Source organism: Sinocyclocheilus rhinocerous, unplaced genomic scaffold (assembly GCF_001515625.1).
Source record: "Sinocyclocheilus rhinocerous isolate Xijiao unplaced genomic scaffold, SAMN03320098_v1.1 scaffold2831, whole genome shotgun sequence".
Lineage (NCBI taxonomy): Eukaryota > Metazoa > Chordata > Actinopteri > Cypriniformes > Cyprinidae > Sinocyclocheilus > Sinocyclocheilus rhinocerous.
The window spans coordinates 83832-100081 of record NW_015659001.1 but is presented as its reverse complement, the minus strand read 5'-3'; the positions used below and the strand labels follow the sequence as shown (position 1 = coordinate 100081).

At 39.1% G+C, this 16250-nt stretch overlaps 2 protein-coding genes across 3 annotated transcripts; one reads left to right on the top strand and one right to left on the bottom strand.

Annotated features, from left to right (window-relative positions):
- Window positions 1–2541: 2541 nt before the first annotated feature.
- On the top strand, window positions 2542–8727 carry LOC107723123 (leiomodin-3-like). Its single transcript, XM_016531638.1, has 4 exons — window positions 2542–2821; window positions 3423–3694; window positions 4012–5517; window positions 8352–8727. The coding sequence occupies exons 1-4, from the start codon at window positions 2641–2643 to the stop codon at window positions 8397–8399; spliced, it is 2007 nt and encodes a 668-aa protein (XP_016387124.1). The 5' UTR covers window positions 2542–2640; the 3' UTR covers window positions 8400–8727.
- A 2680-nt stretch (window positions 8728–11407) lies between these two features.
- On the bottom strand, window positions 11408–15974 carry LOC107723122 (N-alpha-acetyltransferase 10-like). Of its 2 annotated transcripts, none has more exons than XM_016531636.1 (8): window positions 15779–15974; window positions 14932–15030; window positions 14789–14847; window positions 13428–13473; window positions 13198–13313; window positions 13082–13126; window positions 12478–12562; window positions 11408–11779 (listed from the first exon to the last, which is right to left on the bottom strand). In XM_016531636.1, the coding sequence occupies exons 1-8, from the start codon at window positions 15797–15799 to the stop codon at window positions 11576–11578; spliced, it is 675 nt and encodes a 224-aa protein (XP_016387122.1). In that variant the 5' UTR covers window positions 15800–15974; the 3' UTR covers window positions 11408–11575. The 2 variants fall into 2 exon arrangements, with proteins under 2 accessions (XP_016387122.1, XP_016387123.1); XM_016531637.1 differs by lacking the exon at window positions 15779–15974 and adding an exon at window positions 15353–15374.
- Between the last annotated feature and the right edge of the window lie 276 nt (window positions 15975–16250).

The window sequence follows — 16250 nt, the reverse complement described above, 5'->3', positions numbered from 1 at the left end:
CTAATGATCGCGCTTCTCCCGGTACATCTTTGCAGCGCAATGGTGCCACCGTGCAAGGCACGAGTGTTCACGAAGCACAAACAAGCGATCAGAACGCTTTGATGAGCCTGTTGGTTATCTAGGAGAGAAAGATTTGACTAGTGCTGCACCCTTAGACTTTCTGTCCCACTTTCTGACTGATGACTTCTGGAACCTCATTACAAATGAAACCAACAGATATGCTCATCAGTTTCTAAACTCCCAACAGCTGAAACGCAATTCCAGATTTCATAATTGGTATGATGTCTCAGAGATGAAGGCCTTCCTAGCACTGCATTTGTGTATGGGGCTGGTAGAGAAGGATATTACTGATGAACTGATCAAAAAGTAGGCTACTGTTCACATGTATTTTACTAATATATAGTATATTAATGTAGTAATAATTTAGTACTTTCTCCTATTTTATTGTTGGTTTCCTCTTTTCTGATCATTTGGAATGAGGATAAAAAAAATTAAAAAAAACATGCAAATAAGTTCAAACATCAATTCAATATCTACTATTTCCTGAATATTATGAAATTCAAGATGGCCGCCCCTGATGACGTCATGCTATGCAAATTAGAGGAGTATATTTACACCCCACATAAACTTTCTAATTTACAGTAGATCTCCATCTTTAAGCCCTTTCAAGCCACAAGCTTTTAAAATCTTGATGTCAAAATCCATTTTTTTTTTTTTTAAACCTGGCGCCTAAAGGGTTAAAGAGAGTTGGGGATATGCAGGCCCTCTCAGTGGCCCCTTCATACCTAGACTTTGCGCCCGGCTTGGCCAAGGCTTTTCTCTATGAGCACTGGGCGCATATGTGCACAGAGCTGCCCTGTGAAGAAAGGCGGACCAACTGCTTGTGTGCTATGGTCCCCCCAAGAGAGGTCTTCCTGCTACTAAACAGACCCTCAGCCAGAGGATAGTCGATGCCATTTCTACTGCTTATGAGTCCTCTGATCTCCCCTCGGCCTCGCCATTGGGGGTCAAGGCTCACTCGACTCGAGGTATGGCAGCCTCCAAGGCCTTCTTGGCAGGTGTGTCCATGCAGCGGGATGATCCACGCCCCTCACGTTTGTCAGATTCTATGACCAGAGCTCGCAAAATTTCAAAATCCCTGGTAGCCCTTCGGGCAGGTACTCTTCAGATTTTGGTAGCCCGAAAATTAATTTAACTAGCCCAAATAAAAAAAGACCTTTAAAAAAAAAAAATACATACTTACAGTTCAGATACAGGTTTTCACAAAAAAAAAATCTTATACAACAGCATTTCAGCCTTTAGACCATTTTTATGAAAAGGGGTAAATGAAGCATATAAATTATTATGATAATTTAAAATGTATAAATATTACTGTCTTAATTGTTTAGATTTTTAGAAGGCACATTCACTTCTTTCTCATTTACAACTCTATGTGTTTGCTGCGTAAAAACATGGGTTGATATTTGCATTGATCTGACCCTAAACAGCAAGAAAGGCTTCCGAGTTCCTGAAGGGGAACGTCTCCAAGTTACGTATGTAACCATGGTTTCCCGAAGGGAACGAGACGCTGCGTCTCAGGGCCATACTTCTGGCATCCCTGCGAGCGCTTGCTTCATTCCTAGAAGCTGACGCCGGTTCCACCTCACGTGCTTTTATAGCTTCCTGGTCACTAGGTCACCCGCCTGTGACATCTCACCCATCCATTGGACTGATTACCCATGTGATTCAGAACGTGGTCACACTGAAGGCGTTCCCATAGCGTTTTCCGACGCAGCGTCTCGTTCCCTTCGGGGAATCATGGTTACATACGTAACCTGGAGACGTTTATTCTGCTGGTTTAATTTTACAAAATTAGTGGATACTGTGATAATGCAATGTTTCTATCTTGAGGTGACGGACAACTCACAGTTATTTTTATTTTTCACATTTTCTCTCAATATGTCAATATGAAAGACATTTTAGCCTTCCAAACATTTCAGACAAACTACAGTTGCTTAAGAATTTTCCTCCAACACTAAACAGCACTAATGTTTGTGGAGTCTTTCCATCCAACATCAGCCTGCTTTTCCTGACTGCCCAGCTTCCCCGCCTGTTGTGTTCAACATCAGACAGATTTTATTTCTGTCCTCATAGAACTGTGGAGGATTAGGGGTCAGAGCGGTTTCAAATCACTATATATTTCTAGCACTGACGGCACATCGCTATTAAACACGTGGAACAGGTCTGTTTTACTGGCCATGGAACCACCCAGCTGGGGTTCTCTTTTCTTGTGGTCATCTTGTAATTCCAGACAGATAAAATATTTGTAGGCGAAGTTGTTGGGGTCTGAGCCACTGGGGCCACTTGACTGGCATGTCCACCTGCTGCTGTTTTTCTCCACCAAGCTCTCCCTCTCTCTCTCAAGTCTGTCATGTTGAAATGCAGGGGACGGACCAGCTGACTCAAGCTGCTGAAAAAAGTCTATGTCCGTATCTCCCCACTTGTTCCATAAATACCACCCCCTCTGTTGAATGGAGGTTATTTTAGATCGTACATGTGGGATACGGCCTTGAGTTCTGCCGCCTGCCCGGAGCTGAGTGACACGCACAGCACTTTGAAACCAGTGGCTGTAGTTGAGTTCTTGAAATCACAAAAGTGGACATGTCTAAGCACACTGATCAGGAGTCATACGCAGAGGAGATCGATGAGGATGAGATTCTGGCAGGCCTCTCGGCGGAGGAGCTCAAACAGCTCCAGAGTGAGATGGACGACATCGCTCCTGACGAGAGAGTGCTGGTGGGAATGAGACAGAGAGATGCTTCTCAAAAGACGACAGTCCGAGGTATTGCATTCTCTCGCCTTGGTTGTTAATATATTAGACTGTTTGTTGCCATTAATCCTGAGAACATAGGGAATCTTTGTAAAAAGCTCTGAGGTGCTAGAAGAAAATGAGTTTAACACTCAGCCTACTCCATCTCTAACTAGCTCCCAGTAGACCATTGCTAAAACTGATGGTCGTATCATACAGTAGTTTTAAGTGATAAAACAAATATATTGAAGGAATATCATGCTCGCATTTATGTCGTTGTACTGAACATATCAGAATTCATAACATGAATTCTACACAAAAGTGGACATGAATTCTAATGTAATAATTATAGATATAGACAGTTTTCAGACAAAATTTGTCAGTTTGCTTTGTGCATTTTTTATTCCCTTGTTTGTCTAAATAATATCAAGCAGGGGGTGTTCAGGAAACATGTTTTGGTAATACCAGTGGCACAGAAATGACTCGGCTATTTAACAGCATACATATGAAGCTATTTGTGCCTGATATCCGACTTTCATTGGTTTAACGCAATGTAGTCACATAATGATAAATAATTTACCAATGAAGAAAAATATGATTATATACTTTTTTTTAACAATTTTTTGTTTTTCAGATTGCAGCGAACCCCAGTCAGAAGAGGAGATCGATGAGGATGAGATTCTGGCAGGCCTCTCAGCAGAGGAGCTCAAGCAGCTCCAGAGTGAGATGGAAGAAATCGCTCCTGACGAGAGAGTGCCAGTGGGAATGAGACAGAAAGACCAAACTGACAAACCACCCACTGGATCATTTGATCACAGATCGCTGGTGGAATATCTGTACTGGGAGAAAGAGTCCAAACGTATGCTGGAGGAGGAAAGAGTTCCCACAACACTATTACCCAGTCAGGTAACTGTACTTATTGTCTGCATTATTTACATTCAGTGTATTACATGTCTCATAAACTGTTTTGCTAAAGTGCTTAGAGCTCTGATTATTAATCATCAATTTTGACTATTAATAACTGCTGCAACTAGGAGGCCAATAACACTACATCAACAAATGCCTTGAAACAGCAACTGCGCTGTCATGCAGCATTTAAAAATGGGACACTCTATTTTTAGGCTTTGAGCAAGTTGTTGAAGATTAAATGTTTCGTAATTCGTAGTCTTTAAAAGTTGTTCAACACTTCAGACTTGACCCTTTTGTCCATTTGTCATCATCAGAAGAAAGACCAAGAGGAGCTTGAAGCAAAAAAAGAAGATAAAGTTGAAGAGGTGGAATATGTCTATGAGGAGATCGTAGAGGAGGTTGAAGGAGGAGAGGGAGATGTTGTTGATGAAGTGATTGAAGAAGTGATAATGGAGGTTGAGGAAGACCAGCCTGTCAAGATAGAACCTGATGCCTCTGGCCCTGTAGTGACCTCAGAAGATGGTTTACAGCTGCCTCCAGAGTTTGCAGATACAAAAGCTGAAGCAAAGACTGAACAATCAGAACTTAATGAGACAGAATGTAAAGTGAATGAGGAGACGGAAGCAGATTCCACCCAGTCTGAACCTGCTCCCTTATCATATGAGAACTGGGTTCCCGAGAAAGAGGAAAGGGTCATATCCAAGCTGAAGATCCCAAAACTTGCACTAGGTGGAAGTGCTTTAGTTAAAAAGACTGCAAGACCTTCTGGGAATGAAACCAATTTGGAGACCACTTTGGTTAAGATCCGCAACAACAACCCCTCTGTCACAGATGTTAATCTCAACAACATTGAAAACATTCCCAAAGAAATGCTCCTTGATTATGTCAACGCACTCAAGAAGAACAGACACGTTAAGACCTTTAGCATCGCAAACACTGGTGCAGATGAAAATGTGGCATTCGCTCTGGCTAACATGCTCAGAGAGAACAGAAGCATCACCACATTAAATATTGAATCCAATTTCATCACAGGAAAAGGGATTGTTGCAATAATACGTTGCCTCCAGTTCAATGAGACACTCACTGAGCTCCGCTTCCACAACCAAAGGCACATGCTAGGACACCATGCAGAAATGGAAGTGTCACGTCTCCTCAAGGCTAACAACACACTTCTGAAGATGGGCTACCACTTTGAACTCCCAGGGCCTAGGATGGTGGTCACCAATCTCCTTACCAGGAACTTGGACCGTCAGCGGCAGCAGAGAATGGAGGAGCAGAAGCTCCAGCAGATGAAAGAGCAGAGGAAGGTCATGGAGATGTACGAGGACTCTCTAAACTTGCCCCCTGGTATGCTGGAAATGCTAGGAGGATACATACCATTGTCCCTATTACAGGGTTCTCATAATGGAGCTGTGGAGACTCCTGAAGGTTCTCCTGAACCTTCACCACAACCAAGTCCTCCTCATCAGCTCCGCAAGACTCAAAATCTTGCCCCACAACAGCGTCCTCCTAGTTCAGACAAAGGACACCTCTTAGAAGAAGTACATCTGAAAAAGACTCCGAAACGAAGGGATCTGCTTCTGGAATTAAACTTAAGGGATGAAAGGAAAGAGGGAACAGCAAATGTTCAGCTAAGGAGTGTTCCTAAACAAAGAAGCACAGCAGGAGAAGGACCTGCAGATGAGAGAGCCAACCTGAAAGATATGATAAAGACTCTAAAGCCGGTTCCTCGAAGGCGACAACCACCTAAAGTGGAGCCAACACCTCGGGATCAGCTGCTCAACGAGATTCGACAGAGCAACGTGGCCTATCTCAAAGCGGTATGTAATGTTGAAGTTTCTCGAATTAGCAATTAATTAGCTGAGTGCATAGTGTGCATGATCTCAGCTTGAGTGTGGACCACTGTTGGGGAGGGACAACTGGAAATGTTGTTGGGGTCATTAAAAGTCATTAAAATTCAAACAATAAAACATACTTACATTACCATGAAACATACTTACATTACCATGAACTATGTAGGCCATATGTCTTCAGCCCTGCTCCTGGGGACCCACTGTTCTTCAGAGTTTAGCTACAACCCCAATCCTGTGGTTCTCAAACCTGTCCTGGAGGACCCCTAGCCCTGCACATTTAGTATGTCTTTCTTATCGAACACACCTGATTCAACTTATCAGCTTGTTAGTGGAGACTGAAAGACATGAATTGGGTGTGTCTGATAAGGGAGACATACAAAATGTGCAGGGCTAGGGGTCCTCCAGGACAGGTTTGAGAACCCCTGCCCTAATCAAACACACCTGAACCAGTTAATCCAGGTCTTCAGGATCACATGAAAAAATAACAGGCCAGGTGTGCTGAAACAGGTTGGAAATAGGGATGCACCGAATATTCGGCAACCGAAATTATTTGGCCGAAAATAGCAAAAAAATCTCTTTCGGTGTTCTCAGAAGAAGAAGGCAGAATAAGCGAAAAGGCCGAATAATATGAACCGAACAATGACGAACACAATACCAAAGACGCAGAAATCATTACAAGCGTGAAGCACCGACAGCGAGAGACTTAGTGCTGCATCAAGTCTCCGATGAGAAGAAGAGGTGGCTAATGCTGGTGGTTAGGTTACTGTTTGATGATTGAAATCGCGAAATTACCTCAAACGATTTGTAAATAAACTGCAGAATGTTATATTTTCTAATGCACGCACGAATTGCATGTATTCTGACTGCGCTGCACGAGCTTGCGGCGCCAGGGTTCAAAGTCCAAAGCGCGAGGAAAATCTGCGCTAAAACTGAGTTACTCGTCAGTTGCTCAGTAACATTTTTGTGAATTTTGTGAATTGAAAGGCATGTGACAATGTGATACGTGCGACAAACATCTTCCCAAATTCGTAATGAGAATAATTTATAAATCTGCATGCTGTTGTCAACAAAAAGAAGCACAGAGACTTCCTGCGGGTTTCTGCCAAAATAAAAGCTGAGAAAAAGCAACAACTCCATAAATGGTAGTATTGTAATTTTACTGTCGTTATGTAAAATAAAATAAAAAGTAAGACAATAATAATTATAATAATAATTACCCTACAACAGCTCAGTTAATACATTTATTATAACATTCACACATAGTGTTCAAATTGGGATCTGTAATATATTCTAATGTTTTAAAAGAAGTCTCTTCTGCTCAGCAAGGCTGCCTTTATTTGTACAGTAAAATATACATGCCTGATTCAAGTCTCAAAAATGGCCAAAAACAACCGGTAATCGTTCCATCCCTAGTCTGCTAGAATGTTAAAAAAATGTTCAGTGTTAAGTAAATATTTTTTTATTGTTGTTTTTTATTTGAAAAGCAGGACAAAACAGTAAAAAGCACATTTTGGCAATTTAATTAATGCAATTGTGAAAAAAATGGCAAAATAGGCCTACATGGGGGAAAAATGTGAAAAACCGTGTTTGGTGTTCGGTGTTCGGCCTTCGGCCCAGTGTTTCATTTTGTTCGGCTTCGGCTTCGGCCTAGAATTTTCATTTCGGTGCATCCCTAGTTGGAAATAAAATTTGCTGAACAGTGGGTCTTCAGGAGTAGGGTTAGAGAACTAGGAAGTAGGCCCACATTTACAAAATTAATAACAAGGCATTGTCAGAACTTAGGGAAATTGACAATTCTTTTAAAGGTTTCAATAATTTTTAGGTATTTTCAAGATATTTTCTTTTACCTTGCAGTTTGACTAGCTTCTATTAAATTAAAGATACAACTAAGATACTGATATAAAGTTACTGCTAAGATACTAGTTAGTTTGAATAGATGCACTATGACAACAAAACATGAGTATTTTCTTCTTTTTTTTAAATCTCATTTGTTTTGCCATGCTAACTTTGGTAGTTAATAATAGTCTATGATGGTTTTCCCCAGCTTTCTTTGATGTTATCAGAACAGACTTGCAAAAAAATAACTTTTTGGGGTAAAATGTACCAGTCGAGAACCGCTGCTTTATGATACTTGCAGAGATTACTCATTGTGCATGGGGTCGACCCATTAAAATTCTTTCCCTGGCCCCCCAAGAATTTGAGAATTTGAGTGACAGTTCTGGTGCTAACAACTCGTATAGAATACATTTTTTATTTTTTTTATGTAATTATGTGTCAATTGTTTTCACATAAATAATTTTGTTAGTCAGAGTTTATGCATATTTATAAACTAAACATTCACATTATCACATGGCTGACAATATATTAACAAGAATTTGCTTGTGTAATTGTAACAATGAATTTCACGGAGTTATTCTTGAATGAATAAATTAAATGTGAAAATGTGTGAACATGCCAAAAATGTGTTGGCAAGTTCTTATTTTTGTAGATTAACATTTTTGAGTCAAACCATTTACAATGTCAAACTATTTGGTGTTTGTAATGGTAAGCATCACTTCTGCTCATTTTTTGAATCTCTAGTCCAAAGTATTAAACTTCAATGTGTAACTCATTCCACACATTTATGATATATAGGCTAATATAGTGCAGTTTGTTGAAATGACCGTAAGTGCCATTATGTTATTGACTTGGATTTCTGTAATGCCAACAGAAAGGCTGTCAATGATCCAATGAGTCCAAGAAAGAAGTACCAGTTTTTATATAATTTCAAAGGAGCTTATACTTCTGTTTCACATCCACAGGTACCTCTTCCAAAAATCCTGGAGTCAAGGGAAACCAGTCTCTTCTGAGTCACACACATGACTTCATAGAGAGACTGCACAGAGGGACAGGGCCAACATCAGAAAGGTCATGGAGAGAGTGCAGTTCATGTGGCCAAACAATTCCATGGTGCTCCTCAGCTAATGGAGAGAGTAGAGTGTACTCAAATCATTTGACCCAGGGGGTTGGGAATGGAGAGGTAGCTGCACTCCCTTGGAAAAGCGAACAGTTATATAAGAATAAGCATAACACGATGGGCACTTTGATGAGGTCCTGAACTGTAAAATTCAACATGCACATCTATTCATATAAACCACTTCAATAAATGGTGTGAATGTCTGTGAATGGCTACACATAGTGCACATGAAAATGTAGTATTTTGTTTGTCTGAATTTGTGTTCATGTATTTATAGTGTCAATAAACTTGATAGTGTAAATGTCACTCTGGACCTTTTCTTAATTATGTTTTTCTAGAGACTGTTATTAAGATAATTATATAATTCATGCAGAAACCAGCTTTTTCCCAGTAATTGGACTCGTAACCCAAAGGTTGCGAGTTCGAGTCTCAAGTCCGGAATGGAGTAATATTTGACCAGCAGTATCTGTATTTTCACTCAAGTAATGGAGTTGAGTACTTTGTCCGCCTCTGCTTAGGATGGGATAAATGCAGAGCACTAATTCCTAGTATGGGTAACCATACTTGGCCACATGTCACATCACTTTCACTTTGTAAACACAGTTGAGAATTATTCTTCCTACACAGGGGTCAGCCAATTAATGTTTGCTCTAAAACTAATTTGTGGAAAAAAAATCATATGCATTAAACAAAAAATAAGTATACCTTAATTTTAACCAAAGCTACAGTTAAGAAGCTAAAGTTTAGCTATATGTGTCATTGTCCATCAGACATTAAAATGTATTGAGTAAAATTAAACTGTAATGAACATATGTTTAATTATGATTATTTAAAAGCTTTACAATTCAAACGTTATAAACACAGTATGGTAGGCCCAGGGGCGTAGATTTAGTCTAACATTTGGGGGGGACATTAAACATAAAATTTCTCAAGAGCAATTTTTGAAGGGGACACATAATACAGCTAAAATTGTACTTGTAAGTATATGTATACACAGAGGAAAGCCTTACTACTATTAGTGCAGCAGGGAGACCGTGCCACATTAGACAACTTCAAGCTGTTGTGGTTGCACCGAGACAGCGCTCGTGTCCGTTGTAGACATTACTATCTGTCACAGTGTTGCCAAGTCCACGGTTTTCCCATGGAATTGGGCTACTTTATCACTGTCGCCGCTGGTTGTTTTTCATGTCCGTGAAGCAACACCAATAATGTGATATTTATCCCCTGGAATGCTAATTTTACCAGGGGACCCCCTCGAAATGCCGGTTAGTTTGGACTAGTTTTGAGTAGCAATTGGGTTTTGTTGTGTGAAACCTGGCAACCCTGTCGTCAAGCAGGTAACGTTATTATTGCTAACATAGCGAACTTATAAAAAAATACATTGGCATCATCTGTATTAAAGAGAAAATAATCACTTCATCCGATGTTTAAGTGAATAAATTAGCCTTGACAGCCTTACTTACTGGAGTTCCACAACTATTGACTTTGTTCTCTCTCACCGGACCTGTGTGTGTGTGTGTGTGTGTGTGTGTAGGTGATGTAAAAGAGGAAAGCAGTTATTTGGAGTCGGACCAAAGCACTGTGAGGCAAGGGAGGGTGAGACTCAAAATGTTTCTAAACTTAAAACGCATTTTTGCCCCGTTTGCGTTGCTTTACTACTTACACAATTATTTAAAGTATAAAGCATTGTTATTTACAATCCACAACTTGGTTTTTAATCAAATTTTTTAGGGGGGACAACCCTCAGATAGGACAATCCTATCCGGATTTCCTCCTATGGGTGGGCCCACTAAAAGCATGTAAGCCAGGCTTACAATTCTCACAGTTTTGAACAATAAAAGACTTTCAAATCTATATCCACCAAAGGGCCCATGACATGTGAATTGTTGAAGACGCCCAGCACTAATATGATTATGCAAAATGAATTGCCAATATTATAACTTTACTGCCTTTTGCCGGACCACAGTGAAATCTCGCCCTATTTAAAAGTAGCCTATATTATCCAGGTAGATTAGACATGAACAAGATGTTAGTTTGACAGCAATGAGCCTGTCTGTAACATTATTTAACCACCCACAATACCCACATATACAGTGGGCGCCTCCCACGTTTTAGCAAGGCCTGTATTTAGTAGTCAATAACTTGGGCGAACCCAGTCACAGTGATAAAGATGAAGTGGGATATATATGCTATTCTTCACAAACACCAGAAGTGAGAAAAATGAGGAAACGTTTGCCAAACCTTGTGCCGTCTCCGGCTGTTGGTAAGCCTCTCATCTGTCGCTCTGCACATCCTACTGAGGGATCCCAAAAAATGCGTTCATTTTTAACAAGGTCCCTGTTTATGTCAGTGTGGCTTTAACAGTTTATGCGACACATTTCATGGAAGATTGTTTTATTAATATATCGCAATGTAATGTATCTTGTAAAGACGCTGAAGAATGGAACATTTTAAATGCATATTTAAGTTGACAGAAAAGACGAGTTCAAGTATGAGCGCGGCTAAGCGCGGTAAAGTCTTAAAGGCGCCGCAGCAATAAAATCAGTTTGGTTTTTTTGGCTTTTAGTCTGTTTGCATTCAAGGTAATCTCTATGTTGGCATAACACTAATCTCTGACAAAACGTATTTTCACAGATTTTTCTTCAAAGGAAAAATATCGATAAGACTCATTCTACACTACACATTTTCGTCAAATCTGTTTTTACTAGCTCCTCAGATTACAGAAGTAAAATATGGGTCATTCATTCTCAATAACTTTTAAGACAGAAATGTCGAGGAAAAAAAAAAAAAAAAAAAAGGTTTAAACTAACTACCTATTCTTAGCCATACATTTCACAGTAATTAACAACAACAAAAAAATGTTGTTTGTTTGTTTTTGGCAAGATAATGACACAACCGATTTTTACTCTTCAATTTTATTGACAAATCTCCTCACAAATAATTTCATAGTTGTGAACCGCTTTTACAAGGTCACTCTTCTGTATTCTGAAAATAAAACCATCAGAGCATATAAACACTGTAAACCGATTTGAAACCTATATGATGGGTGTGAACACACGGAGATGTGAGTTAAGAGTCTGATGAGGAGTCTTTGACGTCTGTGCTCTCTGTGGCCTCGCTGACCTCACTCATTTCTTTACTCTCTCCTCCGCTGTCTCCATCTCCCTCCTTCTCTCCATCCTGCACCGTCAGCTTCTCTACCAGGCCAGTAACAGATGTGTCCTGAGATGGTGAAGCCTCTGAGCCCCACAGACGAACACCTGGTTTCTGCAACTGCACATCAGGAAAAGTTAAGTGTTTTGCACAGTGGTGATTTTTTTTTGTAAAAATAAATAGCTCTACCAGCATTCGCCACTGACTAAGGAAGCAAACTGGTAAGTGTAATGTGTTTTTGGGCAAGTAAACTTGCTAATTGGTGACAATGAATCACAATGAGATTCTGTATATGACAATACAGAAAATGGATCAAAATAAAAAAAAAAGCTACCAGTAGCATCTTAGTTTTTGAAGGTGAACCCAATTTAGCCCTCTCTAATTTTATTTAAAATCTGCGGAAGGTGCGACTCAATTGCACTGCCCAAATTTAGACGTGTGAATGTGTGATTTCTGTTACTAACACTTTTCTACCTACAATACTTGGGCAGTAATCATCGAAGATAAATACATATTTTTAATTAGGAATTCAAAAACCACTTGGCTCACAACTCCAAGTTGGCACAAGCCTCTTTCTGAGTTCAGCATAGACATATTATGACTACTGTTAAGAGTCCTAATCAAACAGTTGGAAAATCTGTGAGGAGGCAAATTGAATATTTGTGGTTTAATTCACCGAAGATTAAAAAACGATTTTGCCTGTGTTATTCTTCCACATATGTTCAGTGGGTGTAGATGTTCAGGTTACAATTTGGAAAATAGTTTATTCATCTTCATTTGAGGAGTTAATAATGATGTGTAATTGCAACACCACATACCTCATCTGCCATCTGTGTGAGATTCCTCTTCATGGCATAAGCATCTTCTCCATCAGCATAATATTTGGGCTCCACTTCACTAATCCTGCAACACAGCGTCAGGAAACATTTGGTATGAATGTAATGCAATGCAATGCAATATCACAACATAAAGAAAAGAACACTACAACTTAATGTCTTCTCCAATTTATCATGATACATATTCATACACAGTTATAAATGGTGGTTAAAACTGAGCTGTTTTTGAAAATAAGTTTATTCTAGTGCTGTCAATTTAACACTAATTTAGTACAATTAACAGTTAATCATGCATTTAATTATACTGATGTTTTTAAAGGTGAACTACTTCTGAAGGGTCATTAACACAATGTCTTCTTCATCCCTCTGCACTGTTTTAATTGTTTTCCATTTAAAAACACTAACGTCTCACATCTTGTGAAAGTTAAGAGACACCTGCAGTTATTTCATTGTGTTACACTCCATCTAGCATTTTATGAGATTACATTTGTAATTCATTCATTTAGTTTTAATTGACTGACAGTCCATATTCTTTCACAATACAATATAATAGAACTGGGAAAAAAAGAAGTGATAGGCTACTCACTGAAACTTAAGTGTGTTTGAGTACAAGTGAAGAGCGGCGCGGTTACTGAAATACAAACAAACACAGTCAGGAAAATCTCTCAGGCCTGATATGACGATACAGATTGTATATACTACCTCTTCCTAACATGTAAAGAGACATATTTGGCATTGAAGTTCTCAATCATGGCTCTGCTGGCTTGATCCATCAGTTTTTGAGCCAGTCCAAGACGCCTGTGAGAGCGTTTAACTGCCTGTATTAACACACAGCAGTGCATTTAGTTATACACATGCAGACAGGATGAAAGACGACATCAGCACAAATGATGAGAAAGAACAGCAAATGTTTTCAGAGTAAAAACACTAACCAGTGATGTAATGTGTCCATGAGGCACATCGTCAGGATCCTCCTCCCTTTAAAATTTAAAATATGCAGTTTACATAAAATAAAACTTATAATTTTATTTAAATAAAATGTATTATTTCATAATAAAAGTTATGAATATTACATAATTAATTGATTATTACATTAATTATAATTATTTGAAAAATAACCTTTCTTAAAGGGACAGTTCGCCCAAAAATGAGAATTCTGTCATCATTTGCTCACCCTCATGTCATTCCAAACCTGCATGACTTTTTTTTTTTACCTGTAGAACATAAAATAAGATCTTTTGAAGAATGTTGGTGACCAAACGGTTTGGGTTTCCATTGACTTCCAGTGTATTTTTTGTCCATACAATGGAAGTCAATGGAAACTGAAACTGTTTGGTCACCAACAAATCTTCTTTAAGTCCCACAGCAGAAAGTAAGGTTTGGAACAACATGAGGGTGAGTAACTTATGACCATTCTCAATTTTGGGTGGTTTATCCCTTTAACTTAAAGGCGCAATAGGAGATCTTGGAAAATGCTAACTTTAGCCTGATAGCACTGAAAGCGAATGTCCCACCCTCCCTGCAATCGCCGTCCAAAGCCACGCCCCCTGAATGCATATACGCTCACTCACAGACCAGAGTACCAGAGACAACATTACTACAATAGGCTACATCAGGTTCCCAATTCCAGCCCATGTTCCGAAGTGAAGTAAACATCAACGTATTTCCCCTGCTCAGGGAGGAGGGAGCAATGAACACTGTGTAGGGATCATATCGATCGGAACACAGTTCATGCACGTAGCTCACTTCTAACGAGCTGGTTATCTGAATCGGGTGTGTTAACTAAGCGAGACATTCAAAATATGCAGAGCGGGGGGCGCGAGGACTGGATTAATCGCTGGGCTACATCATGCGTCATTCACCGGTGAGAAAACTTTAAAAGTACTACAATACCAGGAAGGAAGATCGGGTTGTTGATGTTTGCCTGCCATCCTCGCTCTGTCTGCACAGCGTGCGTGAACGCGCTCATGACGTATCCTGTCTGCGCGAACCCGGTGCGCAGAGGTATGATAATACATACGTTGACAGGCAGGTAGGAAAGCATATTAAAACGCTCGGACCGAGCGTTTTGATTGGACGAACATTTCTTGGTCCTACGCCTTCCACAGAATATATAAATACAGATGAATACATTTAGACCACTTAACTTAATGATTGCTATCGGGATGTGAAGAGACTTTCAACCAGCATAACAAAAAATGTTTCTGAAGACAATCACCTATTACACCTTTAACAACTTGGAGCTTTTATGGACATTTCACACATGAAAGCAATAAAGAAAAACGAAACTTACATTTTAGCCAAAACATATCCCACTATCTTCCCATTCTCATCCTCTGCTATGTATGACAGCTGGAAAACAAACACAGCTGTTCAGTAAAGCAGTTAAGCATATGATAATAAGTGATTATATAAAGATCAGTGTCAGTCTCAGACCTGCGGCCAGGACAGGCCGTGATAGAAGTAGTACTTCATCTGATAGTTCTCTGGAAGACACAGCAGGTTGCAGTGCTGCATGTTCATCAGATCCTCTGGCTGGAAACATGAAAAGAGAAAATAATTGAGTCAAGCTGTTCTCTACCTGCCACCTGCAGTAATACTGAATCATTCACATTAAGTACATTAGCCAAAACTAATTCTAATATTCAGAGAGAAGCTGGAAAATAGTCATGTATAACTAAACTATGACTGTTTTGGTGCTTGACTGACGTAAGTGTACTTTAGAGAAAAGACAGAGTAAAACAAAAAATGATTTAGACACCAGATGTTTGATATATATATATATATAGTTCATTTATGTAAGTGAGGATAGCAAAATAAAGTGAACTGTGACATATTATACTCAAATTCTTCATACAGTGGACTACAAGTAAAATGTGGGATCAAAAATTATTCAGACACTATGACCTAACCATGTTTTGCTTAAGTGTTTTTTCTTTAATTGCTAATGCGAACTTTTTACACCACAGACTGAACAAAATTAAGCACTGCTTGGTAATTGGTTGACCTAAATTGGTATTATCTAATTGTGTACTTAAATTTAACAGCTGACAGCTATTCAATCTAATTCATTACATACTTTTCCACAAAAGCAACGTTACAGAACACGGTCCCTTTAAAAACTATTAAACTGCAGAGCGTGTATGAGTCAAGCAAAACGTAGATATAATAAAAAGACAAATAATATTTAATACATTCAGTGCCTCATCGTACGGAACGCGTCAATGATGCCTAAATGGGTTTTGAGACACAGCCACTGCACTAATTTAACTTAATTTCTCACCCGTGCGTTGCGTATATTCATTTTGCCTTCCGGATTGCTTGATAAATATATTATACGATATCAATAAAGCTGTCAAATAAACAAAGATTTTTCTATAGAATCGAATAAGCAGGCAGATGAACACGGCTACACCACTACAACCATGTTGCCCATGACCGGAAGGCGGATGCTCGGATAGTGAAGTCCTTCCGGCGATAACGATAATAAAAGTCCTTGAAAAAAGCCACGAAACCAGGGTTTATAAAAGATTTACATTCTGGGTTATTTGTTTTTAATAAGTTATTTACATTGTAAATCATATTTATGATTGAAAATCAGAGTAAAACTATTAATACCTACGGGCCTTTATTCTGTTTTTATAAATTTAATTTTATTAAAGCTTGATGGATATCAAAGCTCCTACTGTTTTTTTTTTCTGAAAATAATTTCCACTACTCTTCCAGTCTTTCATGTTTACTACATAAGCGTTTTT

Bases quoted from the DNA above. Each gene is read 5' to 3' on its own strand.
- LOC107723123 (XM_016531638.1), top strand. From the start codon at position 2,641: ATGTCTAAGCACACTGATCAGGAGTCATACGCAGAGGAGATCGATGAG. The intron at 2,822-3,422 runs GTATTGCATTCT...TTTGTTTTTCAG, and splicing joins TCAAAAGACGACAGTCCGAG to ATTGCAGCGAACCCCAGTCA. The intron at 3,695-4,011 runs GTAACTGTACTT...TGTCATCATCAG, and splicing joins CAACACTATTACCCAGTCAG to AAGAAAGACCAAGAGGAGCT.
- LOC107723122 (XM_016531636.1), bottom strand. From the start codon at position 15,799: ATGAATATACGCAACGCACGG. The intron at 14,848-14,931 runs GTCTGAGACTGA...TTTGTTTTCCAG, and splicing joins ACGGCCTGTCCTGGCCGCAG to CTGTCATACATAGCAGAGGA. The intron at 11,780-12,477 runs GTATGTGGTGTT...CCTGATGTGCAG, and splicing joins TCACACAGATGGCAGATGAG to TTGCAGAAACCAGGTGTTCG.